At 37.1% G+C, this 27,804-nt stretch overlaps 2 protein-coding genes and 1 pseudogene across 2 annotated transcripts in view; 1 reads left to right on the top strand and 2 right to left on the bottom strand.

The window, feature by feature from the left end:
* The window catches only part of LOC114900043 (putative olfactory receptor 10J6), a 132,199-nt gene that overhangs the window by 58,157 nt on the left and 46,238 nt on the right, over positions 1–27,804 (top strand).
* On the bottom strand, positions 7,460–7,642 carry LOC114900046 (annotated as a pseudogene).
* Positions 22,142–23,041, bottom strand: LOC114900044 (olfactory receptor 10J5-like). Its single transcript, XM_029231315.1, is given in 1 exon segment — positions 22,142–23,041. A coding segment is annotated over 1 exon segment (900 nt).

Genomic DNA, 27,804 nt, shown 5'->3' with positions numbered 1-27,804 from the left:
TCCAGGAGGTTGGACCACCAGAAACTGCCCGGCCCCAAATAATATCAATCGGCGAGAGCTCTCACAGACAAATTTGTCTCAACACTAAGACCCAGTTCCACCCAATGGCCAGCAAGCCCCAGTGTTGGAGGCCCCATGCCAAACAACTAGCAAGATAGGAACACAACCACACCCATTAGCAGACAGGCTGCCTAAAGGCATATTAAGTTCACAGACACTCCAAAACACACCACCGGGGGCTTCCCTGGTGGCGCAGTGGTTGAGAGTCTGCCTGCCGATGCAGAGGACACGGGTTCGTGCCCCGGTCTGGGAGGATCCCACATGCCATGGAGCAGCTGGGCCCATGAGCCATGGCTGCTGAGCCTGCGTGTCTGGAGCCTGTGCTCCACAACGGGAGAGGCCACAAAAGTGAGAGGCCCGTGTACTGCAAAAAATGAACACACCACCGGATGTGGCCTTGCATACCAAAAGGACAAGATCCAGCCTCACCAACCAGAACACAGGCACCAGTGCCCGCCACCAGGAAGCCTACACAAGCCCCTGAACCAACGTCACCCACTGGAGCAGACACCAAAAGTAACGGGAACTACGAACATGCAGCTTGAGAAAAGGAGACCCCAAACACAGTAAGTTAAACAAAATGAGAAAGCAGAGAAATATAAAGCAGATCAAGGAGAATGGTAAAAACCCACCAGACCAAACAAATGAAGAGAAAATAGGCAGTCTACCTGTAAATGAATTCAGAGTAATGATAGTAAAGATGATCCAAAATCTCAGAAATAGAATGGAGAAAATACAAGAAACATTTAACAAGGACCTAAAAGAACTAAAGAGCAAACAAACAATGATGAACAACACAATAAATGAAATTAAAAAACTCTAGAAGGAAACAACAGCAGAATAACTGAGGCAGAAGAACGGATAAGTGACCTGAAAGACAAAATGATGGAAATAACTGTGTCAGAGCAGAAAAAAGAATGAAAAGAATTCAGGACACTCTCAGAGACCTCTGGGAGAACATTAAACACACCAACATTAAATTATAGGGGTCTCAGAAGAAGAAGAGAAAAAGAAAGGGTCTGAGAAAATATTTGAAGAGATTATAGTTGAAAACTTCCCTAACATGGGAAAACAAATAGTCAATCAAATCCAGGAAGCAAAGAGAGTCCCATAGAGAATAAATCCAAGGCAAAACACTCCAAGAAACATATTAATCAAACTATCAAAAATTAAATTCAAATAAAATATATTAAAAGAAGCAAGGAAAAAGCAACAAATAACATACAAGGGAAACCCCTAAGGTTAACAGCTGATCTTTCAGCAAAACCTCTGCAAACCAGAAGGCAGTGGCAGGACATATTTAAGGTGATGAAAAGGGAAAAACCTACAAAAAACATTACTCTACCCAGCAAGGATCTCATTCAGATTTGATGGAGAAATTAAAACCTTCACAAAAAAGAAGAAGTTTAGAGAATTCAGCAGCACCAAACCAGGTTTACAACAAATGCTAAAGGAACTTCTCTAGGCAGGAAACACAAGAGAAGGAAAAGACCTACAATAACAAACCCAAAACAATTAAGAAAACAGTAACAGGAATATACATATCGATAACTATATTAAAGGTAAATGGATTAAATACTCTAACCAAAAGACACAGGCTCACTGAATGAATACAAAAACAAGACTCATATATATGCTGCCTACAAGAGACCCATTTCAGACTGAGGGACACATACAGACTGAAAGTGAGGGGATGGAAAAAGATATTCCATGCAAATGGAAATCAAAAGACAGCTGCTGTAACAATACTCATATCAGACAAAATACACTTTAAAATAAAGACTATTATAAGAGAAAAAGAAGGACACAACATAATGATCAATGGATCAATCCAAGAAGATATAACAATTGTAAATATTTCTGCACCCAACATAGGAGCACCTCAAAACATAAGGCAAGTGCTAACAGCCATAAAAGGGGAAATTGACAGTAACACAATTACAGTAGGGGACTTTAACACCCCACTATCACCAATGGACAGATCATCCGAAATGAAAATAAGGAAACACAAGCTTTAAAAGACACATTAAACCAGATAGACCTAATTGATATTTATAGGACATTCCATCCAAAAACAGAATACACTTTCTTCTCAAGTGCTCGTGGAACATTTGCAAGTATAGATCATACGGGGTCACAAATCAAGCCTTGGTAAATTTAAGAAAATTGAAACCTTATCAAGTGTCTTTTCTGAACAAAACACTATGAGACTACATATCAATTACAGGAAAAAATCTGTAAAAAATACAACTACATGGAGGCTAAACAATACACTACTAATTAACCAAGAGATCACTGAAGAAATCAAAGAGGAAATCAAAAAATACCTAGAAACAAATGACAATGAAAACACGATGACCCAAAACATATGGGATGCAGCAAAAGCAGTTCTAAGAGGGAAGTTTATAGCAATATAATTCTACCTTAAGAAACAAGAAAAATTTCAAATAAAAAACCTAACCATAGACCTAAAGCAATTAGCAAAAGAAGAACAATAAAACCCCAAAGTTAGCAGAAGGAAAGAAATAATAAAGATCAGATCAGAAATAAATGAAACAGAAATGAAGGAAACAATAGCAAAGATCAATAAAACTAACACCTGGTTCTTTGAGAAGATAAACAAAATTGATAAACCATTAGCCAGACTCATCAAGAAAAAAGGGGGAGAAGACTCAAATCAATAGAATTAGAAATGAAAAAGGAGAAGTAATAACTGACACTGCAGAAATACAAAGGATCATGAACGACTACTACAAGCAACTATATGCCAAAAAAATGGACAACCTGGAAGAAATGGACAAATTCTTAGAGAAGTACAAACTTTCAAGACTGAACCAGGAAGAAATAGAAAATATGAACAGACCAATCACAAGCACTGAAATTCAAACTGATTAAAAATATTCCAACAAACAAAAGTCCAGGACCAGATGGCTTTGCAACTGAATTCTATCAAACATTTAGAGAGGAGCTAACACCTAACATTCTCACACTCTTCCAAAATGCAGCAGAGGGAGGAACACTCCCAAACTCATTCTACGAGGCCACCATCACCCTGATATTAAAACCAGAGAAAGATGTCAGACAAAAAAGAAAACTGCAGACCAATAACACTCATGACATAGATGCAAAAATACTCAACACAATACTAGTAAACAGAATCCAGCAGCACATTAAAATGACCATATACCATGATCAAGTGGGGTTTATCCCAGAAAAGCAAGGATTCTTCAGTATATGTAAATCAATCAATGTGACACACCATATTAACAAACTGAAGGATAAAAACCATATGATAATATCAATAGATGCAGAAAAATCTTTTGACAAAATTCAACACCCATTTATGATAGAAACTCTCCAGAAAGTGTACACAGAGGGATCCTAACTCAACATAATAAAGCCATATATGACAAACCCACAGCCAACACTGTTCTCAATGGTGAAAAACTGAAAACATTTCCTCTAAGATCAGGAACAAGACAAGGTTGCCCATTCTCACCATCATTATTCAACATAGTTTTGGAAGTTTTAGCCACAGCAATCAGAGAAGAAATGAAAAAAAAAGAATCCAAACCCAAAAAGAAGTGAAACTGTCACTGTCTGCAGATGACATGATACCATACACAGAGAATCCCAAAGATGATACCAGAAAACTACTAGAGCTAATAAATGAATTTGGTAAAGTAGCAGCACACAAAATTAATACACAGAAATCACTTGCATTTCTATACACTAACGACAAAAAATCTGAAAGAGAAATTAAGGAAACAATCCCATTTACCACTGCAACAAAAAGAATAAAATATCTAGGAATAAACCTTGCGAAGGAGACAAAAGACCTGTATGCAGAAAAATATAAGACACTGATGAAAGAAATTAAAGAAATCTACAAATAGATGGAGAGATATACCATGTTCTTGGATTGGAAGAATCAACATTGTGAAAATGACTATACTACCCAAAGCAATCCACAGATTCAATGCAATCCCTGTCAAGCTATCAATGGCATTTTTCACAGAACTAAAACAAAAAATTTCACAATTTGCATGGAAGCACAAAAGACCCCATATAGTCAAAGTAATCTTGAGAAAGAAAAATTGAGCTGGAGAAATCAGGCTCCCTGACTTCAGACTATACTACAAAGCTACAGTAATCAGGACAGTATGGAACTGGCACAAAAACAGAAGTATAGATCAATGGAACAGGATAGAAAGCCCAGAGATAAACCCATGCACATATGGTCACCTTATCTTTGATAAAGGAGGCAAGCATATACAATGGAGAAAAGACAGCCTCTTCAATAAGTGGTGCTGGGAAAACTGGACAGGTACATCTAAAAGAATGAAATTAGAACACTTTTTAACACCATACACAAAAATAAACTCAAAATGGATTAAAGACCTAAATGTAAGACCGGACACTATAAAACTCTTGGAGGAAAACACTGGCAGAACATTTTTGACATAAATCACAGCAAGATCCTTTCTGACCCACCTCCTAGAGAAATGGAAAAAAATACAAAAATAAACAAATGTGACCTAGTGAAATTTCAAAGCTTTTGCACAGCAAAGGAAACCATAAACAAGACCAAATGACAACCCTCAGAATGGGAGAAAATATTTACAAACAAAGCAATTGATAAAGAATTAATCTCCAAAATATATAAGCAGCTCATGCAGCTCAATATCAAAAAAACAAACAACCCAATCCAAAAATGGGCAGAAGACCTAAATAGACATTGCTCCAAAGGAGATGTACAGATTGCCAACAAACACATGAAAGGGTGTTCAACATCACTAATAGTTAGAGAAATGCAAATCAAAACCAGAATGAGGTATCACCTCACACCAGTCAGAATGGCCATCATCAAAAAATCTACAAACAATAAATGCTGGAGAGGGTGTGGAGAAAAGGGAGCACTCTTGCATTGTTGGTGGGAATGTAAATTGATACAGCCACTATGGAGAACAGTATGGAGGTTCCTTAAAAAACTAAAAATAGAACTATCATATGACCCAGCAATCCCACTGCTGGGTATATACCCTAAAAAAACCATAATTCAAAAAGAGACATGTACCACAATGTTCATTGAAGCTCTATTTACAACAGCCAGGACATGGAAGCAACCTAAGTGTCCATCGACAGATGAATGGTTAAAGAAGATGTGGCACATATATACAATGGAATATTACTCAGCCATAAAAAGAAACGAAACTGAGTTATTTGTAGTCAGGTGGATGGACCTAGAGTCTGTCATACAGAGTGAAATAAGTCAGAGAGAGAAAAACAAATACTGTATGCTAACACATATATATGGAATCTTTAAAAAAAAATGGTTCTTATGAACCTAGGGGCAGGACAGGAATAAAGATACAGAGGTAAGGAATGGACTTGAGGACATGGGGAAGGGGAAGCTGGAACAAAGTCAAAGAGTAGCAATGACCTTTACACACTACCAAATGTAAAACAGATAGCTAGTGTGAAGCATCCACATAGCACAGGGAGATCAGCTCAGTGCTTTGTGATCACCTAGCGGGGTGGGATAGGGAGGGTGGAAGGGAGACACAACAGGCAGGGAATATGGAGATATATGTATACATATAACTAATTCAATTTGTTATACAATAGAAACTAACACAACACTGTAAAGTAATTATACTCCAATAAAGATGTTTAAAAAATTAAATTAAATTAAAAAAAAGACAACCTACAGAAGGGAAAAAATTATTTTCAAATCATATCTGATAAGGGTCTAGTACCCAAAATATATAAAGAACTCTTACAACTCAAAAATAAAAAGATAACCCAATGTAAAATATTTAAAATCATCATTTTGTACTGAAATACTTCAGCCTTATTGTTGAAAAGTCGTTTATATGCATGGATCTAATAATTCTATATTCTCCATTCTGTTACAATTCATATGTATTTTATTATTCCATAGCCATGGCATTTAGTTTAATGTAGATTTATGGTAAACCTTTTTATTCTCCTTTCTTCTTTGTAAAAATTGTTTTGGCTGTTCTAGGTCTTTTGCATGTACATATAAATTTTAAACTGACTTATCAACTTCTATTTTACAAAGCCTGCAGGAATTTTGGTTGAGATTGTTTGAATTTATACACTAACTTAGGGGGAATTGACATGTTAACAATATTAAACTTCCAATCCATGTGCATAATACATATCTTTACTTATTCATGCTTTCTTTAATTTCTCTCAGCAATAATGTATAGTTTTCTGTGAAGACGTCTTCACATATTTGTAAAAGTTATCACTAAGTATTATTTTTAATGACTTTTAATGATATTTAAAATTGTTTTCTAATTTTTGCTATTATTTAGAATACAATATATTTGTATATGTTGGTCTTGTATTCTGAAAACTTGTTAAATTTACTTTTTAATTCTAGTACATTTTCTATTAATTTCTTGGGCTTTTTCTATAAACAGATGAGATCAGGCACATTCAGAGTGGTATGGCCATAGAATTTTTCCATAAACAAAAACAGACAATGTGTGAATAAAGACAATTTATATTTATTCATTTACAATTGTAATGCCTTTTTAAAATGTCTTTAATTCCTTTTCCTTACTTTGTTGCCCTAGTTAGAAACAGGACAATATTGAATATAAGTGATAAAATGTACCTTTGCATTACTCTTGTTCTAAGAGATAAAACATTGTCTTTCACCATTAATTACAGTAATATCTGTCAGTTATGAAAATTCCCTTCAATTGCTACATTGCCAAGATTTTTTTCATGAATGCAATCTAAACATTATCTATTTTTTTTCTGAATCAATCAAGTTAATCATATATGATTTTTTTCCTTTATTATGAATATGGTGAATTTCATTGATTGATTTTCAAATGTTAAACCCATCTTTTATTACCAAAAGTAAACCTACTTGTTCATGGTGCATGATCCATTTACATATTGTTAGATTTTATTTACTAGTATTTTCTTAACGATTTTTGCAAGTATGTTTATGAGGGATATTTTTCTTTCATTATCTTTTTATGTATGTTATGTGTAAAGACCGTCTGGTTTTGAATTTGAATGAAGCTGGCCTCATAAAGTGAAAAACACTCTCACTTCCTTCCTAATCTGGAAGTCTGTGAAGAATTTGTACAAGTTCTGTAAATCTTTGATAGAATTTACCAGTGATGCCATTGAAGCCTGGAGTATTCTTTGTGGGAGAATCAAATTTAATTTAATTTATTTAATAAAAATAGGACCACTCATATTTCTTTTCTTTTCTTTTCTTTTTGTGGGTCTCACAGGTACATTTATTCATGCACAAGGGCATCAGCACTGCTACAAGTCAACACAATGTCCCATGTTTGTGACCTGCCTACAATATAGACAGACCAACATCCCATTCAAAGAAAGCTGGTTAATGATGACCATGAGCAGGCACAGGACCAGAAGCTTTCAAGGCTTTACTTCTTTTATCAGCACTCCTGATTTTATAAAACATGAAGCCCATCAACCCCATTCCTACCCAAATCTCCTGGTAAACTTTGGTATAGTAGGGCATCATGGGGATCTAAACGTTCTTAATAAGGCTTTGAAGCATCTTGGGCACAGGATCAGCATCTCAGGCCACCCTAACTCACAACAGACAACTTGGAAAGGTCACTGAGTGCACAGACACTGCACAGGGCCTGCTGGGAAAGCAGGACCACTCATATTTTCTATTTTTTCTTGGGTCAAATTTGATCATCTGTGACTTTGAAAGACTTCATCAACTTCATGTAAGTGGTTGAAGTGATTTACACAAAGTTTCTCATAATCTTCCTTTCTTTATCTTTTAATACATACAGGATCTGTAGTAATCTACCCTTTTTAATTGTGACTTTTTTTCTTGGTTAGTCTGACTAGAAGTTTATCAAATTTGTTTATTTTTTTTAAAGTTTTTGGTTTCTTTTATTTTGTTTTCTATTTAATTCATTTCGGTTTTCATCTTTATTATTTATTTTCTTCTTTTCAGTTTGGTTTTAATTTCCTCTTCCCTTTTAAGCTTCTTAAAGTGGAAGCTCTGATCATTGAATCTGGACCTTTCTTCTTTACCAATATAAGCATTCAAAACTATAAAACTCTAAGAACTGCTTTAGTTCTATCACACAAGTTTTTTATTGTTGCGGAGCACAGGCTCCGGACGCGCAGGCTCAGCGGCCATGGCTCACGGGCCCAGCTGCTCTGCGGCATGTGGGATCTTCCCAGACCGGGGCACGAACCCGCGTCCCCTGCGTTGGCAGGCGGACTCTCAACCACTGCGCCACCAGGGAAGCCCACCACACAAGTTTTTATATCTTGCATTTTCATTCAGTTTAAGATATGTCCCAATTACCCCTGTGATTTCTTCTTTGACGTATGAGATATTCAAAAGTATGTTGTTTAATTTTTTAATATTTGTGGATTCTTCCATATTCATTTATTTCTAATTTAATTCAATCATGATCGTGCAAGATATGTTATATAATTTTAATCCACTTATATTTATTAAGACTTATTTTAAAGCCCAGAAAATGGTCTACTTTGATGATTGTTTCATGAACACTCAAAACATCTATTTCCTCTGAATATGAAATTTTAAGTTTGTAGACTTCTTTGTTTAGCTTGTTAAAGATATTGTTCCATTGTCTTCTGACTTGCATTTTTTTAAGAAGTCTGAATTTTTTCCACATTCCTCTATACATAATTTTTTTCTCTTGCTGCTTTTAAGATGTTTTCCTCTTCTTCATTGGTTTCAGCAATGTGATTTGGCTGTGTCTTGGTATGTGTTTTGTGTGTGTGTGTGTGTGTGTGTGTTTCTCTTACTTGCAGTTTATTGACCTTCACTATTATGTGGGTTTATAAATATTTTTCATTTTAAAATAGTACTGCTGGTATTTATCCAAATATTTTTACTGCACTCCTCACTCTCTATTCTTTCTTTCTGGGATTCTAATTGGTTTTATATTGGGTTGTTTGAATTTTTTTCCACAGGTTCCTGAAACTGTGTTTCTGAACTTTTATTTATGTCTTCCTTTCTTGGTAATTTCTATTGCTTTTTCTTCAAGTTAAATTATCTTTTCTTCTACAGTTCCTAATCTGTTATTAATCTAATCCAGTGACATGTTCTTTGCAGATAATGTGTTTCTTTTATGTCTAGAAGGCACATTTGTTATTTTATATCTTTCATTCTTCTCATTATATTCATGGTTTCTTTTAATTCTTGAATATATATGTAATATTTGTAAATGTTTTAACATTCTTGCCTGCTAATTCCATCACCTCTTTCATGTATGTATCTCTTTCTTCTGATTTTCTTCTGACTATAAGTGACATTTTCTGCTTCTTCATATACCTAATAGTTTTTTGTTTGTTTGTTTTGTTTTGTTTTGTGGTACATGGGCCTCTCACTGTTGTGGCCTCTCCCATTGCAGAGCACAGGCTCCGGATGCGCAGGCTCAGCGGCCATGGCTCACGGGCCCAGCCACTCCGCAGCATGTGGGATCCTCCCGGACCGGGGCATGAACCCGTGTCCCCTGCATTGGCAGGCAGACTCTCAACCACTGCACCACCAGGGAAGCCCTACCTAGTAGTTTTTTAGTGAATGCTGGAGATTTTGAATTTCATGTGTGGTGTGCTGCATTTTTTAGCATTGAACATTGTTCTGTTGTGTATAGGTTATTTGTGGATCCTGTTGAGCTTGACCTTGACCTGATTGAACTCTCTGTTTGATAGGGCAGGACTCAGTCTTTACTTTAGAGTTAGAGTGGCTCTATTCCTTAGGTATGGTCTTACTAGGGTCTCACTTGAGGGCCCAGGACGTTCAGCTAAGCTTCTCTGCTCTAGTTTGTCAAACACCAATGTCTCGCAGCCAAATGTAAACATCAGAACCTCTGTTTAGGTCACATTTCCCCATAATAGTTATATGCCAGCCTTCTAATGCCTGGCTCCACATACGCATACCTTAGTATTCTGCAAAAGACCAAGAGATGCTTATGCATAGTTCTGCAGGTTTTATTTTGTGCAGCTTCCTCTTCTCTGCTACTCTGCCCCACAGGTTCCAGCCACATTGCCATCTCTAAATTTCAACATTTGTCTCCTCAGCTCATGCTTAAACTCTACTTCCCTATGCCATGTTTTGCAAAGAGCCTCTAAGCAAAAGCTCAGGGCAATCATGGAGCTTAACTTTTGTGTTTTTATTCTCTCCAGAATCACAGTCTTTCACTGCCTATTGTCTAAAATCTGAAAACAATTGATTCATACGTTTTTCCCACTTTATTATTTTTGTTTTTATGGTGAAAGGACTAATAACGTAGTAGTTGCTGCTTCCTGAGTGGAAGGAGCAATATATAATTGATGTTACACTTTTCTTTGTGTGCCATTTATCAATTTATTGCCCTTCAACTTCAAATTTGCCTTCATTGCTTGCTCTAAAGAAACTGAGCTGGGCCCTTGACAACTGGTACAATGTTAATGTTTGTCATTTCAGAGCACTATTAGACACACTGCAGGAAGAAGGGACTTTCCATTTCCATTATGCTCCATTTGGCAGTTTTCTTCAGCATGACTTGGCTTCACCAGCAGCAAGTTCCTGCAACATGGGCAGATATTCCAACATCCAGCTCTGCAGTGCATGGCAATCAATAGCACCGCAAAATAAGCAATTTTCCTCAACATCCTTCTTTGCATAATAAAGTATTTCCAGCAAGATACTACCTTCAGAATAGCTTTCCCCAGTACACTAGAGGGCAAATTTCTCGCACATTCCAAAGTGTGGATTTCCACCAAGTTCTCCCAGCATGGCACATTGCAATGTCTCTGTCATACAGTGGGTTGATGCTGTGCCCTCTCCAATAAGGTCTGGACATTAGTCCTTATGCAGGAAGGGTTGTCTCTTCCTCAGGTGTTTGTTGAGTTTTTAACATTCATCTTTATTAAATTTTCCTGAATGCGCACATGAGGGTTCTGAATCAGCAGATTTCTTATTATGCTCACCACACAATCAACAGTCAGAATGACATTGGATCATTAGTCTCTCCGCATTTGCAACCCTGCAAAGTGATATGATAAGAACCAGATGGAAAATGTATCCTACACAAGTGGCAGGACCATTCTGTATGCGAGAGATGGAGAAATATAAATGTCTTCCATTTATACAGAGGAAAGAGATTATTTTTCTCTCTCTCCTTCTGAGAGAGTCTCCTTGGAGACAGGATGCAAAGAATCCTTACTCTAATCTTTTGTTATGCAAATACATCTTTCCAGGAAGAAGATAATAGAGCGTCTATGGCTTTTACAACCTAGAAATTTCTTCATGGCTCCAGGTTCCACCCCTTCTGAAATGTAAACAAGCAGAGAGATAATGCTACAACTTAGGTGCCTTACCAGAAATGTAACCTTATAGCTCTTGGGGAGATAAGAGAAGCTTATTGTATGGAAGCAATTAGCTCCACCATCAAAGAAACAAATGGTGTCAGACCTAATCTTCATTGTAAGGAGTAAAATGTTCCTAGGAGAAATGAAAGCAAACCTTCTACTCTGATAGTGTATGCGTTTCCATGGCTCAGGAAACTGAGGTTTTTATAGGATCACTAAAAAAATCTAGAGAAAATTTATTTCCCACAATACCCTATCTTAGCCCTAGGGATAGTATCTGTTCCTTGTATCTGCTATTCTTGTATTATTTAGAATTATCTTAATTACTATCTAATATCTTATTGCTCCAGTTCCTTGTTATACCTACTAATTCTTTATATTAAACTCCCTATTCAAATTACCGAGTGACATTTTTCTAATTGGGCCTTGACTGATATAGAATTATAACTTACCCTCTTATACTTATGAAGGCAACAAAGTAATTGCTACTTTCTGTTCAACAGATCCAATTTGCACAATGTCATCAATACACTAGTACATGTGATATTCTATGAAATGTCATGACAAACAAGATTTCTGTGGTCTATATTATGACAAGGAGCAGTAGAATTGTCATAGCCCTAAAACAAGACTGAAAATACACTACTGGCACTGCCAGGTAAAAGCAACTGCTTCTGATTGTACTTAAAATTTGTATGGAGAAAAAGTTATCCAGGTCAATAGCTACTTACCAAGTGTGACATGCTATGTGGATTTGCTCCAGTAACAACACTACATCTGGGACAGCAACAGCAACTGGCATCACAATCTGATTAAGTTTACAATAGCCCACAGTCATTTTCCAATACACATCTGACTTATTCACAGGCCAAACTGGAGGAATTATATAGGGATGTGATGGGTATTATCACCCCTGCTTTTTCAAGTCGTTTATGGTACCATTCATCTCTACAATTCCCACAGTAATGTGATATTGCTTCTCATTTACTATCTTGAGAGGGGGAGGAAATTCTAGGGGCTTCCACTTAACACTTCCTACCATATGGCCTGTATGTCAGGGAGCCACTGTGGGGAATTCTACCAGTTACTGAGCATGTCTATTCTAATTTTACATTAGAGAACTGAGGAAATAATGACCGGGTAGGTCCCTGAACCAACTGATCCACTGTGTGTGAGACCAGAGCTAACACTACACCTATTACCTGATTTGAGTCAACACAGTGGAGCATCACAGTCTATCAACCAGTTTCCAAACCTATGTCAATTCAAAGATCAAGAGTCCCTTTACTGAAAGGGAGGCCAAGTCTCCTTGAGGAAGTACCCTGCATCATTAATACAAACACACACTGTAAATCTTCCACCAAACCTTCCCCCAAAGGGACCTATACCCATATACTAGAGTGCCTTCACCAAGTAATAGGAAATACCAAGACCTTTCAAGGATTACTTGACACTGGCCCAAAATTTATGCTAACATTTTGGTACCCAAAATCTCACTATGGCTCATCAATCAAAATGATGGCTTATAGGGGTCATATGGACAAAATGACATGCACTATAGATGTCAATCAGCCTTTCTCCCCAGCTACCTTAATGTTTGTTCAAAGGCTCCCATGAACAAAATGGCCATGTTAGCAGAGATGTAACCTATACTTAGGCTGAACAATATGGACTTCCCCTTATCAAAGCTGACCTGGATAACATCATTGTTGAGCACCCAATCTGCCAAAGGCAGCAACCAATAATAACCGCTAAATATGACATCATTTCTTGTTAAGAAACAGCCTGGTGGCAGGGTAATGATAATGGACCTCTTTCATCATGGAAGGGGCAGAAATCTGTCTTTGCTGGAATAGACACAAATTCTGAAAACGGATTTGCTTTCCCTACCCGTAATGCTTTCTGCCAGTCCTACTGCCTGTGGACACTCAGAATGCCTTAACCACCATCATGGCATTCCCTGTAGCATTGCATCTGGTAAAGGAATTCATTTCACAATACAGGAAGTACAGCAATGGACTCATGCTTATGGAATTAACTAGTCTTACCGCATATTCCATTATCCAGAAATAGCTGATGTATTTGAAAGATGAATGGCTTACTAATGACTCAGTTACTCCACCAGCTTTGAGATATCTTAAAATGATAGTGTTCTGTTTAAAATCAGTGTATGTTCTGAATTGGACAATTATATAGCCAGAATTCATGGGTCCAGGAGTTAAGGGGTGGAAGTGGTAATGGCTCCTTTTACTCCCATTTCACCTAATAACTCACTTGCAGGATTTTTCTTCCTGTCCCAGCATCCTTAGCTCCACTGGTCTTAGTTCTCATGGGCAAAATATTTCTAACCAGGGAATGGGACAGAAATAATTAAATGTAATTAGAAGGTGAGATGGTCACCTGGCCATTTGTGACCGCACACATCACTGAACCAACAGTAATCCCATGTTACAATTAATCCATTATATTAAACTTTCATTATTCAAATTGCTGTGTGATTTCTATCTCCTGAATGGACCATGACTGATAACACTTCTTTTTACACTAAGCAATCATATTTTCTAAGCACTGCTTTAGCTGAATCTCACAAGTTTTAATATCTTACATCTTAATTTCTATTCAATTCCAAATATTTTCCAATTTCCCTTATAATCTATTCTTTAACCCATCAGTTTTTAGGCTGTGTGTTAATTTCTAAATGTTTTTCCCAGATTTTTTTTGTTTGATTTAGAATTGAATTCCACTATGGTCAGAGAACATACTTTTTATTATTCCAATCCTTATAAATATATTGAGTCTTATGATTCATATGTCCACTCTTGCTTCCATGTGCACTTGAATAAAGAGTGTATTCTGCTGTTGTTGGTTGGAAGATTCTATAAATATCAAAAGGTCAAACGTGGTAAAACGTGGAACAGCTGTTTTATATGCTTATTTACTGTCTACTCATTCAATCAATTGCTAAGCAAGTATTGAAATCCCCAATCAGAATTGTAAATTTATCTATTTCTCTCTTTAACTTAGTTTTTGTTTTATTTATTTTAGAACTCTATTACTAGGAGCATGTATATTTAAGATTGTTATGCCTTACTGATGAATTAGCTTTTTATTTTAATAAAATATCCCATTTTATTTATGATAATATTTCTTGCTTTGAAGTCTACTTTGTCTGAATTAATGAAAAATGAAGGGGAAAGTAAAGACATTTTAAGATAAGTGAAAATTGGGATAATTTCTACACTACCAGAAATTACTAAAGAAGTTCTAGAAGATATAACCCCTTCAGTACAATTAGAGTTTGCATGGTATATCTTTCCCTACAATTTTTCTTTCAATTTATCTGTGTATTTTTGTCAAATTTCTCTTTTAAATAGTGTATAGTTGAGTCTTGCTTGTTTTTATCCATTCTGACAACATCTGCCTTTTCACTGACATGTTTAGTACAGGTGACCCTTGAACACAGGTTTGAACTGCACAGGTATACTTATAGATGAATTTTTTTCAATACATATATTACTATGTTTATAATCTGAGGTTGGTTGAATTCACAAATGCAGAACCACAGATACAAAGTGTCAACTGTAAAGTTATATGTGGATTTTCGACTGCTGGGATGGGGGTAGTAGGGGTGTGTTGTGAGCACCCTTAACCTCCATATCACTGAAGGGTCAACCATATACCTAGGTTGAATACAGTTCTCAATACCATTGAATTTCAGTCTACTCTTTTACTATTTTTTCTATTTGTCTCATTTGTTAGCTGTTCCTCTGTTTCTTTATTCCTTCTTAAATATTAATATACTTCTTAAATATTAAAATACTTAAATATTTTTAGTATTCTATTTTATTTCTGTACTGCCTTCATAGGTATACCTCACTGCATTATTCTTTTCATTATTGTTCTATGGGTATGCATTCTTAACTTATTACAATCTTTCTTAGTTAAAATTGTACCACTTCTTGTTAAACAAAGGCATCTTATAACTATATAGTTATATTTACCTCTTTCTTTATGCTATAGTTGTCACGTATATGACATCTATATATGTTATAAGCCTCACAATACTACGTCATAATATTTTCTTTAAATTATAATATATTCTTTAAAACAACTGAAAGAAAAATAAGATACCTTTGTTTACTCACATATTAACATATCTTCATTCCTCTTTATATATCCATAGTGATCTTCATTCCTCTTTATATATCTATAGCTTGCATCTGGTGTCATATCCCTTCAGTCTTAAGAAGTTCCTTTAGCATTTCTGGTAGTGTATAATTACCTCAATTTTCACTTACCTGAAAATATCTTTATTTCACATATATATGTAATTTTTGAATGATATTTTTTACTGGATTTAGAATTCTGACTTAACACTAAAAACGTCACTCAACTGTTTTCTGGTCTCTATTGTTTTCAATTAGAAGTCAGTGAAATCATTGTTCCCTTGCATGTAATTTACCACTTTAACCTGGTGACTTTCAAGACTTCTTTTTTTTTTTAAATTAATTAATTTATTTATTTATTTTTGGCTGCATTGTGTCTTCGTTGCTGCCTGCGGGCTTTCTCTAGTTGCAGTGAGCGGGGGCTGCCCTTTGTTGCGGTCCACAGTCTTCTCATTGCGGTGGCCTCTCTTGTTGTGGAGCATGGTCTCTAGGCACACGGGCTTCAATAGTTGTGGCGCATGGACTCAGTAGTTGTGGCTCATGGGCTCTAGAATGCAGGCTAAGTAGTTGTGGCACACGGGCTTAGTTGCTCCGTGGCATGTGGGATCTTCCCAGACCAGGGCTCAAACCTGTGTCGCCTGCATTGGCAGGTGGATTCCCAACCACTGTGCCAACAGGGAAGCCCTCAAGATTTCTTTATCTTTGATTTTTAAAGATTCAGCTCTGATGTATATAGATTTGATTCTTTTTATTTATCCTGTTTGGGATTCACTGAGATTCTTGGATTTGTTAGTTTATATTTCTCACTAATTTGGCCAATGAATCTCTGGATATTTTTGTGACACATTCTACTCTCTGAGACTCCAATTACATGGACATTAGAATTCTTGTATTGTTGCATGAATCATTGAGACTTTTCATTCATTTCTTTTCTGTTCTTAGATCAATAGAAATTATTGAATTTGATCTTCAAGTTAATTGACCCTGTCTTTTACCAATTACAATTTTCTGTTAAGAAGATTAGTAAATATTTCATTTCAAATATTTTAATTTTCAGTTCTATAAATTCTATTTCCTTCTTATTACAGCTCTCATTTCTTAACTGAGATTCCACATCTGTTTGTTCATTAAGAGCATGGTTTCCTATAAATCTTTGAACCTATATATACTACCTGCTTTTAAGTCCCTGACTACTAATTTGGGCCATATTAAGATTAACTTATACAGACTATCTTTCTCTTGATTATGGGTCATATTTTTCTGTTTATTCCAATGTTGAGCATTTAATTGTATACTGGGCATTGTGGAGGATACATTATAGAAATACTTGGATTCATTAATCTTGGTGCACTTGCCATCTTTGAGTAGGCACAATGTCAGGAAGTCTCCCTACAGCACAGTGTTTGGACTTGCTAAATTCATTCACCTTGACCTGAATCTTCCAATACATGAACAGATGAAGTCACCAACTGAGTCATGTCATTTTCTTTCTTGGGGTTACACGGTACTCTGTGTATAGCACTAATCGCACTCTAATGAAATTGGCTGCAAGCAGATTGTGAGCTACTCAAGAGCAAGGCTCAGGTCTTATCTCTGCATCTAGTGCCTAACCCAGTGCCTGATACTCAGAGTGGATATGCGTGTCATATTTGTTGACGTAACAAAATGAATCATTTAAAAAGTCAGAAATCATACAATGCTAACACAAAATTCACAAAATACTGTAATATGTGGGTCATTTAACTCTGTTAACTCAAAGACTCTAACATAAGCTCAGTTTCAACCGACAATATCAATGAACCACAATACAAGGTAATTTTAAATGCTTATGGTAAACATTTAAAGAAATATATTCATGAGGTTCAATATACTTTGTTTACAAAGACAGGAATGAAAACAGAACATTTCAGTAACAGTCTATCAATACTGACTGAAATGAAGCTCCAGTATCTAAAACATAAAGTTTACTCATTCATCATACCTTATTCCCTGATTAGAATAAATTGTGTGCTTGAGCGTGTAAATTCCCTGATTAGAATAAACTGTGTGTGTTTGTACATATGGATGGAGTAACAGAAAGAGCATGGAATTTAGGATTAATAGATCTGTAACTGAGGCTCCATTTTTAGCCCTACTTCTATCTCTAATTGTGTATGTGCCCTTAGGAACGTCCCTTAATCTACCCCCAGTGTATTTCTCTGAAAATGAGGTAGTAATATTTATCTTACACAGTGCTGTTAGTATAAAATGAGGTCATGAATGTGAAAGACCTTTGCGAACTGTAAAGAGTTACATAAATATTAGGGATAGTTATAAAATAATTCAAATAAAGCATTATTATCAATACCTTTGACCATGGCATTCATCACATCTAAAACTCCCAAATGTTATCTCTCCCCTCACAAAAATATATGTGCATACTTACACACACACGCACGAACACATACACTACCACACATACTTCATTTAGCAGCAGCATCAAAACTGATCTGGGATCATGCACGTTTTAAATATGCCTTTTTAAAAATTAAGCCCTGTGGGTCACTTACTTCCTATCTTAATATGGCTTAATATTATCCCTCCTGCCTACCTCCCTCCTCTCTCCTCCTGGAAACATTTATACTCAGTAAGAAAATGTTTTATTCTACTTATTGTTGGTAGGGCTGCAACTATATTCTCTAATCCATCATGCATTGCAAGTAGGGAGTGTGAAAGGATATCAGGTGAAACTGGTTTTTCTCTAAAGAAGCTACAAAGTCAACACTGTGAAAATCCTATTTCAGAATGTTTAAGATACGTAATAGTCTGTTTCACATTTTTTTTTCTAAAAGGTTAAGTATTAAACTATCTTAACTCTTGGTTTTATATGTCAAGCTATCAAGCAATCAGTTTCAAGTCTGTTATTTTTCTGGTTATGGCTAAAACATACTAACCTAGTATTAATCCAGTTTCCTTCCAAAGAAGGATTTTTTTCCTCCAGCCCAGTTTTAAGTGACTAATTAACAAAAATGCATGAATGTCAACTGAGCTTATGGAACAAGTGAGAACTGCTTATAGGCAATCCTGCAATGGGGAAAAGTAATTTCAACTATGCTCCCAAGGTTGTCACCTCTATTTTGTCATTTTCTGTTAGTTTACTTTAGGTGAGGGAAGTCTATATGGCAGGCAGAGGGAATATGATATGATATGTCTATCCAAACAAAAAACTGGAAATTCCTGGACAAGACCTTATACTTAATATTTGTTCACACATTCACCTTTCCAAAGGTTTATTAAGTACCTATTATTTGTCAAGCTAATATTCAGTACAACAATGGGCATACAGAGATGAATAATACCCACCTGCTAGTACATCTAGCTTTTTCAGGCTTGTGTGTCTCTGCTCAGGCTCTTTTCTTTCCCTTGACTGTCCTCCCTCATCCCTCCCCCAGACTTCAGTTGACCCAATGCCACAAAAAGTTAATTAAATATCACTTCTCTGAATTATTTTCTGACCTTCTAAATAGATTTGACCAGTTCTCTTGTTTGCACAACACTCCTGACCCCAAACAACAATCCTGTACGTATGCCTATAGCAAGTTTTGGTATTCTTTGCTATTTTGTCTGTCTTCCCCATCAGACTGTGAATAACTTGAAACAGAGTCCCTGCATTACTCGTTACTGTAACCCCACAGCTAGTTAACTGCTTAACACAGAGTGCTTGAGAAATATACATAGACTGAATAAATAACTGACATTATGGTTATTTTTCTGATGCACAGAAGAGATAAACAAAAAAAAGTGCTAAAAGAAAAGAGGTATTTGCAATGCACAAGAGAAGCAAGATGAAGAAATATGGGTAGAGTGAGACATTAGAGAATTATAACAAAAAGAAAGAAGATAATGAAGATAGCCCCCACATTAACGAGCAATCTAAGTAACATGCATAATTACAGGAGCGAGCAATAAAACGATTCACTGTTCCTGATTCATTGTACTGGAAGGATATGAGACCACATAGGCCTACCCACTTTTGTACTATTTGTTGCACTTCTCCTGTAGGAGCTGCTCCCTCCAGTGAGTCTAAAGTCATGCAAAGTGTGTAAAACAACTAACATTAGTGGGCAATTCACTCATGCATGAGGTGTGAGGGGGAGGGGCAAGAATGATATTTAAACACTTAGGGAATGGAGGGGACGGGATGGGAGAAGGCCAGAAAACTTTCAACACAGAAGACCACATGTGCCTTCTGATATCTCTCCACCCCCCATTATCCCTCATCCTCCCAGCTGAGAACCACACACACCTTCTATTTCCCCAACTTAATGAAAAATAGCAGTGCCCACATAGGCAAAAGTGGACAGGGTCAAAGAGTGCTTCTCTAAGAGAGTTTAAGGAAATTATGGAAGCAAATGATCTATAAAAGAAGAAAATTGGATTCTGTGGTATATTTCTGCTAGCATTTGAGGGAAGAAATACTTATACCAGAGAAAATTCTTTGAGAATATGATGGAAATGACACATTCATACTTGTGCACAAAATCTAGTAAATAATTCCATAAAGTTCAAAACCCCTCTAAGCCCTTCCAAACACTACTCCTCAAGGCACTATGAACCTCAGGTTGAGATACCTCTCCTAGAGGGATACCCAGCGATGTTTATCACGAGACTCTGACATCAGCTATGATGTCACCCAACTGTGAGAGCCTGCAACGAGGGACACTGGACAAAGAACCCCAGCCCTGTTGACCTCCTCACATCAGGATCTGTGGAACAGAGAGTAAATTACAGGTCACCTAGAAGATGCAGCAATACTATTTCTGTGGTTCAGAACAAAAAAATAAAACTGGAAAGTAAGGGACAGGAACTACCCTGGGGATGGAATCACAATGGAAGTGTGTGAAAAGACATGTTGCCATATCAGTGTCTCTTGGTATCTTCCAGCTCTGTCTCAGAGCAGAGATAAACTAGTAGTAAGATCCACAAAAAATATTCCCACATGGACTTCCCTGGTGGTGCAATGGTTAAGAATCCACCTATCAAGGCAGGGGACATAGTTTCGAGCCCTGGTCCAAGAAGATCCCACATGCCGCTGAGCAGCTAAGCCCACGCGCCACAACTACTGAGCCTGCGCTCTAGAGCCTGCAAGCCACAACTACTGAGCCTGCATGCTACAGCTATTGAAGCCTGAGCTCTAGATCCTGTGCTCCGCAACAAGAGAAGCCACCACAATGAGAAGCCCACGCACCGAAACAAAGAGTAGCCCCTGTTCACACCAACTAGAGAAAGCCCACGCGCAAAAACGAAGACCCAATGCAGCCAAAAATAAATAAATTAAATAAATATACAAAAAGAAAAGTCTATTAAAAATATATTCCCGGGCTTCCCTGGTGGCGTAGTGGTTGAGAGTCCGCCTGCTGATGCAGGGGAAACGGGTTCGTGCCCCGGTCCGGGAAGATCCCACATGCCGTGGAGCGGCTGGGCCTGTGAGCCATGGCCGCTGAGCCTGCGCGTCCGGAGCCTGTGCTCCGCAACGGGAGAGGCCACAACAGTGAGAAGCCCGCGTACCACAAAAAAAAAAAAAAAAAAAAAAAGTATATATATATATATATATATATAATATATATTCCCACAACCTTCCTCATTAAGGATATAAAATAACATAGCATGAATATGCTTATTTTGATATAAATTTTATTGGGAGAAGGATAAGTTTGCACTGTTGCTGACAGAAGGGAATTCAATGACATTTGCCTTAGACTCTGCAATCAGAATAGCCAGTATCTAAGACAACTACTTCAATGCCACTGCAGTTACTACATAGAAGTTTTAAATCTGAAAGGCTTCCATAGGCTGAAAAAAGAAGTGTGTTTATAACAAGTACATCTGGATAAAAGTGCAGTTACAGAGAACAGCCACCAATACATTCTCTCCCAGCTTAGCCTCTAGGAATGACAGAAATTTTTACCTTGATTGCAAAGAAGGAAGGGAGACACACAGAAATGAATACTAGCTAAGGAGCTAACATGGCTGGATAATGAAAGAAATGACCCTTTTTGCTGAGGCTGTTCATTCTTCAATCAGCAAGAATTAAGAAAATCGTTTCTGAAATGACTGTCACGGGGTAAATGATTTAACTTCTGAGGATGAAAGCCATCCTCAGGCTGTCTCTGCAGCTTCATTTCCTAAGACCTCTTTCACATCTGTTCCAACTGCCTTTTCTCCACTTCTCCTTACCAGACTAGGTCAAGGATTTGACTGTCTGAGAACAGCCAGGTAAAGTGAGGGCCAAAAGAGGTTTGCAAGCAGAACTCCTCAGGCACAGAAACGAGTAGTCTTAATCTGGCTTGGAATGATTCTTGTATCTGGTAACAAAATTTGACAGAGCAAAAACCTTGCTTTCTGCTTTGCCCTTAGAGCATGAGAAGGAAAAGCATTTCAACTCTTTGACATTATTCTCCACAAACATTGTATTTGATGAACTTGTGAATCATGGCATGTTTGTGAGTAGACACACATTACACTGGACCAAAGTTCTCCTGACAAAACAATTCAATCTGTTAAGAAATGTTTCTGCCCACAGCTCTGCATAGGGCATCCTTGACCTCCTTGTTCCTCAGACTGTAAACAACAGGGTTCAGCAGAGGAGTGATGATGGTGTAGGTCACAGAGAGAAGATCTTTTTCTATTTCATTTTCTGACTTGGGCTTGAGGTAGGCAATTGAGGCACAGCCATAGTGGACCATGACTGCAGTGAGGTGGGAGGCACACGTGGCAAAGGTCTTCTTCCAGCCCTTGGTTGAAGGTAACTTAAGGATGGAAGAGATAATGAGGATATAGGAGGGGAAAAACAGGCCCACAGGAACAAAAATCACATATGAACTTACACCATAATTGATAATCTCATTGATAGTGGTATCAATGCTAAAAAGTTTCATGACTGGGTAAATGCCACAGAAGGGCAAATGGAACATGGCCATTATATGGAGAACTGCCATAACCAGAACAGTGCCAAAGGACACACAGACTAACCTAGCACACACTCCTTTGTTCATGAGGACTGTGTACCTCAGGGGCTTGCAGGTGACAACATAGCGGTCATAGCCCATAGATGTGATCAAGAAGCAATTATTAGTGGCCAAGATGACAGAAAAGAACATCTGGGTTGCACAGTCTTACAAGGAGATAGGCTGGTTATGAAAAATAAGACCAGAAAGCACTCGTGGGACGATGACCAATGTGTACACGGTCTCAGAACTAGCCAGCATGCTCAGGAAGAAGTACATGGGTATGTGGTGGTGAAGATCAACACGAATGATGGTCACAGTGATGATCTTCCCAGCTAGAGTGAAAATGGAGATGGTAAGGAAAACCACAAAGAGGGTTATCTGGTGCTTTCCAAAGATAGAGAAACCCAGGAAGATGAATTCTGCCACTTCTGTGAAGCTCTTTCTCTGCATTCCACTATATCAGTGCCCTAAAGCAATAAAAGGAAGCAGTCATCAAGGGGAAAATTCCCATCAGCAACTGGACTTCACAGCAAGGGACGATGACAGCTGAACTGAGAAAGTGAGTCCAATTCCCCCCTTGTGACCAACAAGCTCACACGTATATCCCTGGCACAGAAAGAAAGATAACTACTTTTGTCTCTTTGGGTCTTATACATGTGAACATGATCACGATGGAGCAAACTTCCCCTGTGCATGAAGACTTCCAAGCAAATGCTCACCACACACACATCATAGTGATGTTAGGAAGGGGAAGAGAACAGCCAGGAAAGAGTCATGCTCTGTGTCCCTATCAGTAATGATATCCACCACTTAAAACAAACTCTAGGAACAAAGGGCTCACTAATAAAGTGCATGTCAAGAAAATGATAAAAGTGAGAGTTTTGAGGGGGATATAGCAGAAGGAAGTAGACTTGAAGATGACGAACTGTGATAAGCAGTCCCTGGATCTGGTGACAGGGCCACCAAGAACTTTTACACAGTATTTCAGTTGAGTTCTGAATCTAGAAACCTCATTTCAGAGAGGGAATGTGGTCCAAATATGTCACCACACCCTCAAAGAACAACTACAGAACAACTTCTGTTGTGATCACTCTACTGAAAGAGTTCACTCAAGTCTCGCCACAGTAATCATTTTTGCTGACTCCAGTAGTACTTTTAAGAACGAAGTCAGGAAAAGAGTTGGGTAATTGGGAGAACATTGTTTAGTTTCCACTGTGATAGGAAAGGATTAGGACAATTCAAGGTGTGGACAAGGGAATGTAAGTACCAGAGTTGAGAGAGGAGGAGAAAGGAGTCTGCCAGCTACTTGGAGCTGAACTGGCCTACCAATTTTTTTTTAATTGGAGTAAAACTGCTTTACAATGTTGTGTTAGTTTCTGCTGTACAATGAAGTGAATCAGCTATATGCATACCTATATCCCCTCCCTCTTGGACCTCCCTCCCCCCCTTCGATCTAGGTCACCACAGAGCACTGAGCTGAGCTCCCTGTGCTATACAGCAGGTTCCCACTAGCTATCTATTTTTTAAAATCTGGTGAACACAGAATTTGATATAATTACAAGAAACAGAGTGCACTAGTCCCCTCTGTTGAAAAGCAAGAGCACACAACCTGTGTGGACAGCATACATCTGATCCTGTGGTTCTCTACAGTGACCATTCCATTGTTCTCCCTCCTTTCATTTTCAGAATTACTGAAATAGACTTCCTCTCCTACCCCCCCATAATTCCCTGAAAGCTGGCTTCATCACGGTCCCTCCCACAAAACTGTTCTCTCAAATGTCAAAGAAGTCTTCACTGCTAAAACTGTCAGACTTTGCTTTTTCCTCTTTCTCTCGTCCTTCTGATTCATTTTACACTTCTGAAAACCCTGCCTCCTGGAAATATTCTCTGACCTTGGTTTCCATGACACCACACTATTTTTTCTCTTTTCTCAGCACTCAGTTCTCTTCCATGAAGCTGCTCATTTCACCTATATTGTAGTTGGAAATGTTGTTCTTTGGTCAATCCTTGGCCCTTGCTATTTTCTCTCCACGCTCTCCTCAATTTTTTCAGTTATAATTTCTAAATTAATTGCTCTCAAATCTCTATTTCCATCAACAGTCTTTTCTCCAAGTCTATGATGTACCTTCCTCTGGACTTCTCTACTTGTGGGTCTTGCTGACATAATAAATTTTATTTTTTCAAAAACTAAACATCTACCCTCTTAGATTTGGAAAAGCCTCTCCATCTCAACTTCTCTGTCTTCCTCGATGACCTCACCCATATTCCAGTCAATCAAGGTCAGCATTTTGGAGTCATATCTACCTCATCATCACATTCAATGGAATTCTTCCTTAAATAATGTCTACTGTCTATTCCATTTTCTGGATTCACAATGACCCTCATAAGATTAGGATACCAAATCCTCTAGTCAGGATAATAAAACATACGCCCATTCTAAAATGTATATGGAAATGCAAAGAACCAAGAATGCCACAGCAATATCAAAAAAGTTTTTAAAGTTAAAGAACTTACACTACTGCAGTTGAAGACTACAGTAATCAAGGCAGCATGGTATTGGTGTAAGGATAGACATACAGATCAATGAAACAAAACACAGTCCAAAAATAATCCACACATATACGATCAATTGATTTTTTATAAAGTTCTAAAGTATCTCAATAATAGTATTTTCAACAAATGTTGCTGGAACAACTGGATATCTAGATGGAAAAAAAGTAAACCTCAAACTTTACCTCATGCCATACACAAAATAACAACTCAACATGAATCAAAGACATAAATATAAAAGTTAAAACTAAAAATTCTAGACAAAAATGTGATAAAATCATGACCTTGGAATGAGCAAAGTTCCTAGATACAAATTAAAAAGCATAAACTATAAAAGGACAAAATCACAGATTGAACTTCATCAAAATAAAGCTTCTATTCTTCAATAGACATTGTTAGAAAAATGAAAAGGAAAGCCACAGACTGGGAGAAAATATGCACAATATATATTCTGAATAAAAGTTTAGATATATGTAAAGAATTCTTACAACTCAATACTAAGACGTATTTTTGAAATTGGAAAAATATTTAAACAGACATTTTACATAAGAAGATATACAAATGGTCAATAAGTGCATGAAAGGATACTCAACATCATAACATCATTAGCCACCAGAGTAATGTAAAATAACACCATGAGATACCACTATACACTCACTCAAATGGCTAAAATTTAAAACAAGACCTAATATTGTCAGGGAACTGAAAGAACTGGAACTCTTAAACATTGATGGTGGCCATGTAAAATGGTACAACCAATCTGTAAAACTGTTTGGCATATTTTTAGAAAGGTAAATATATGCTTATCCCATGATTCAATATTTTTGCTAAGTATTCACACAAGAGAAATTAAAACACGTGTCCACACAGAGACCTGTACATGAATGTTCCTAGCAGCTTTATTCCTAAAAGCCAGAAACTGGAAACAACTCAAATGTTTATGGTGTATCTGTGTAACAAAATACTGCTCAGCAATAAAAGGAACAGATTACTAATACAAACAACATAACAGATCTTTTAAAACATTATAATGAATCAAAGAAGTTAGATACAAAAGAGCGCATACAGTGTAATTCCATTTATAGGACACTCTAGAAAATATAATTTTATTCTATACTGCAAGAAAACAAACAGTAGTTGCCAGAACTGTTAGGGAATTGACTGCAACAGAACACTAGAGAACTTTTAGGGATGAAGGAAGTGTTCTTGATCATGATGGTAGTTATACAGGTACATAAATTTATCAAAATCCACCAAAATGTATACTTAAATTGGTACATTTTGTTGTTATTTACACTGCATGGTATTTATCATACTGTATAATATTGTATAGTACAATATTATGTAATCTATTACAGCTCATTTAAGTTGATTTTTTAAAAGATTCTCATTTGGCCACAAATAAGATTCTAGGCCTGCAAATCTGTCACTGCTAGATCCACAGTTCCTTAAGGTCTCATTGTGATGTAAGAAACATGGGAATTTTCTAGGACTTGGAAAATCTGGAACCTGATCTGGACACTGCCAATGTCAAAACATGTGGTCTTGGGTGAACCACTTGAAATTATTCTTGGTATACCCCTCTGATAGGAAGAAGCTACTCAAGAATTTGTAAAACGTCAACAAAAACAAAGAAGAAAACAGTGTGAGACAATGAAAGATGAGAGAGATAGAGAGAAATGTATTTGTAGATTCTCCTCTTGGGAAAATAAGAGCACTGAAATGGAGCAATATACAACGAAAAGATAGTATAGCAAATGTTTTAATCATGAAGACTACATTCCAAATAAAAGAAAAGGAGAAAAAAAGTTTGAAGATGCAATAAGAATTGCATTTATAAGGAAAAACACTATTACAGAATTTATTGATACTTACAACGAATCATGTACATTACTTATTTTTTTAACATCTTTATTGGAGTATAATTGCTTTACAATGTTGTGTTAGTTTCTGCTGTATAACAAAGTGAATCAGCTATACATATACATATCCCCATATCTCCTCCCTCTTGCGTCTCCCTCCCACCCTCCCTATCCCACCCCTCTAGGTGGTAACAAAGCACCGAGCTGATCTTCCTGCGCTACGTAGCTGCTTCTCACTAGCTATCTATTTTACATTTGGTAGTGTATATATGTCAATGCTACTCTCCCACTTCGCCCCAGCTTACCCTTCCCCCTCCCATGTCCTTAAGTCCATTCTCTACGTGGGTGTCGTTATATCTGTCCTGTCCCTAGGTTCATCAGAAGCTTTTTGTTGTTGTTAGAGTCCATATATATGAGTTAGCATATGGTATTTGTTTTTCTCTTTCTTACTTCACTCTGTATGACAGACTCCAGGTCCATCCACTTCACTAAAAATTACTCAATTTCATTTCTTTTTATGGTGAGTAATATTCCATTGTATATAGGTACCACATCTTCTTTATCCATTCATCTGTCAATGGACACTTAGATTGCTTCCATGTCCTGGCTATTGTAAATAGTGCTGCAATGAACACTGTGGTACATGACTCTTTTTGAATTATGGTTTTCTCAGGGTATATGCCCAGGAGTGGGACTGCTGGGTCAAACGGTAGTCTAATGGTAGTCTAATCTAATTTTAGATTTTAAGGAACATCCATACTGTGCTCCATAGTGGCTGTATCAATTTACATTCCCACCAAC

Source organism: Monodon monoceros, unplaced genomic scaffold (genome assembly GCF_005190385.1).
Source record: "Monodon monoceros isolate NGI ecotype Baffin Bay Population unplaced genomic scaffold, NGI_Narwhal_1 Super_Scaffold_18, whole genome shotgun sequence".
NCBI classification, from domain to species: Eukaryota; Metazoa; Chordata; class Mammalia; order Artiodactyla; family Monodontidae; genus Monodon; species Monodon monoceros.
This window is presented reverse-complemented; position numbering and strand designations above follow the sequence as displayed.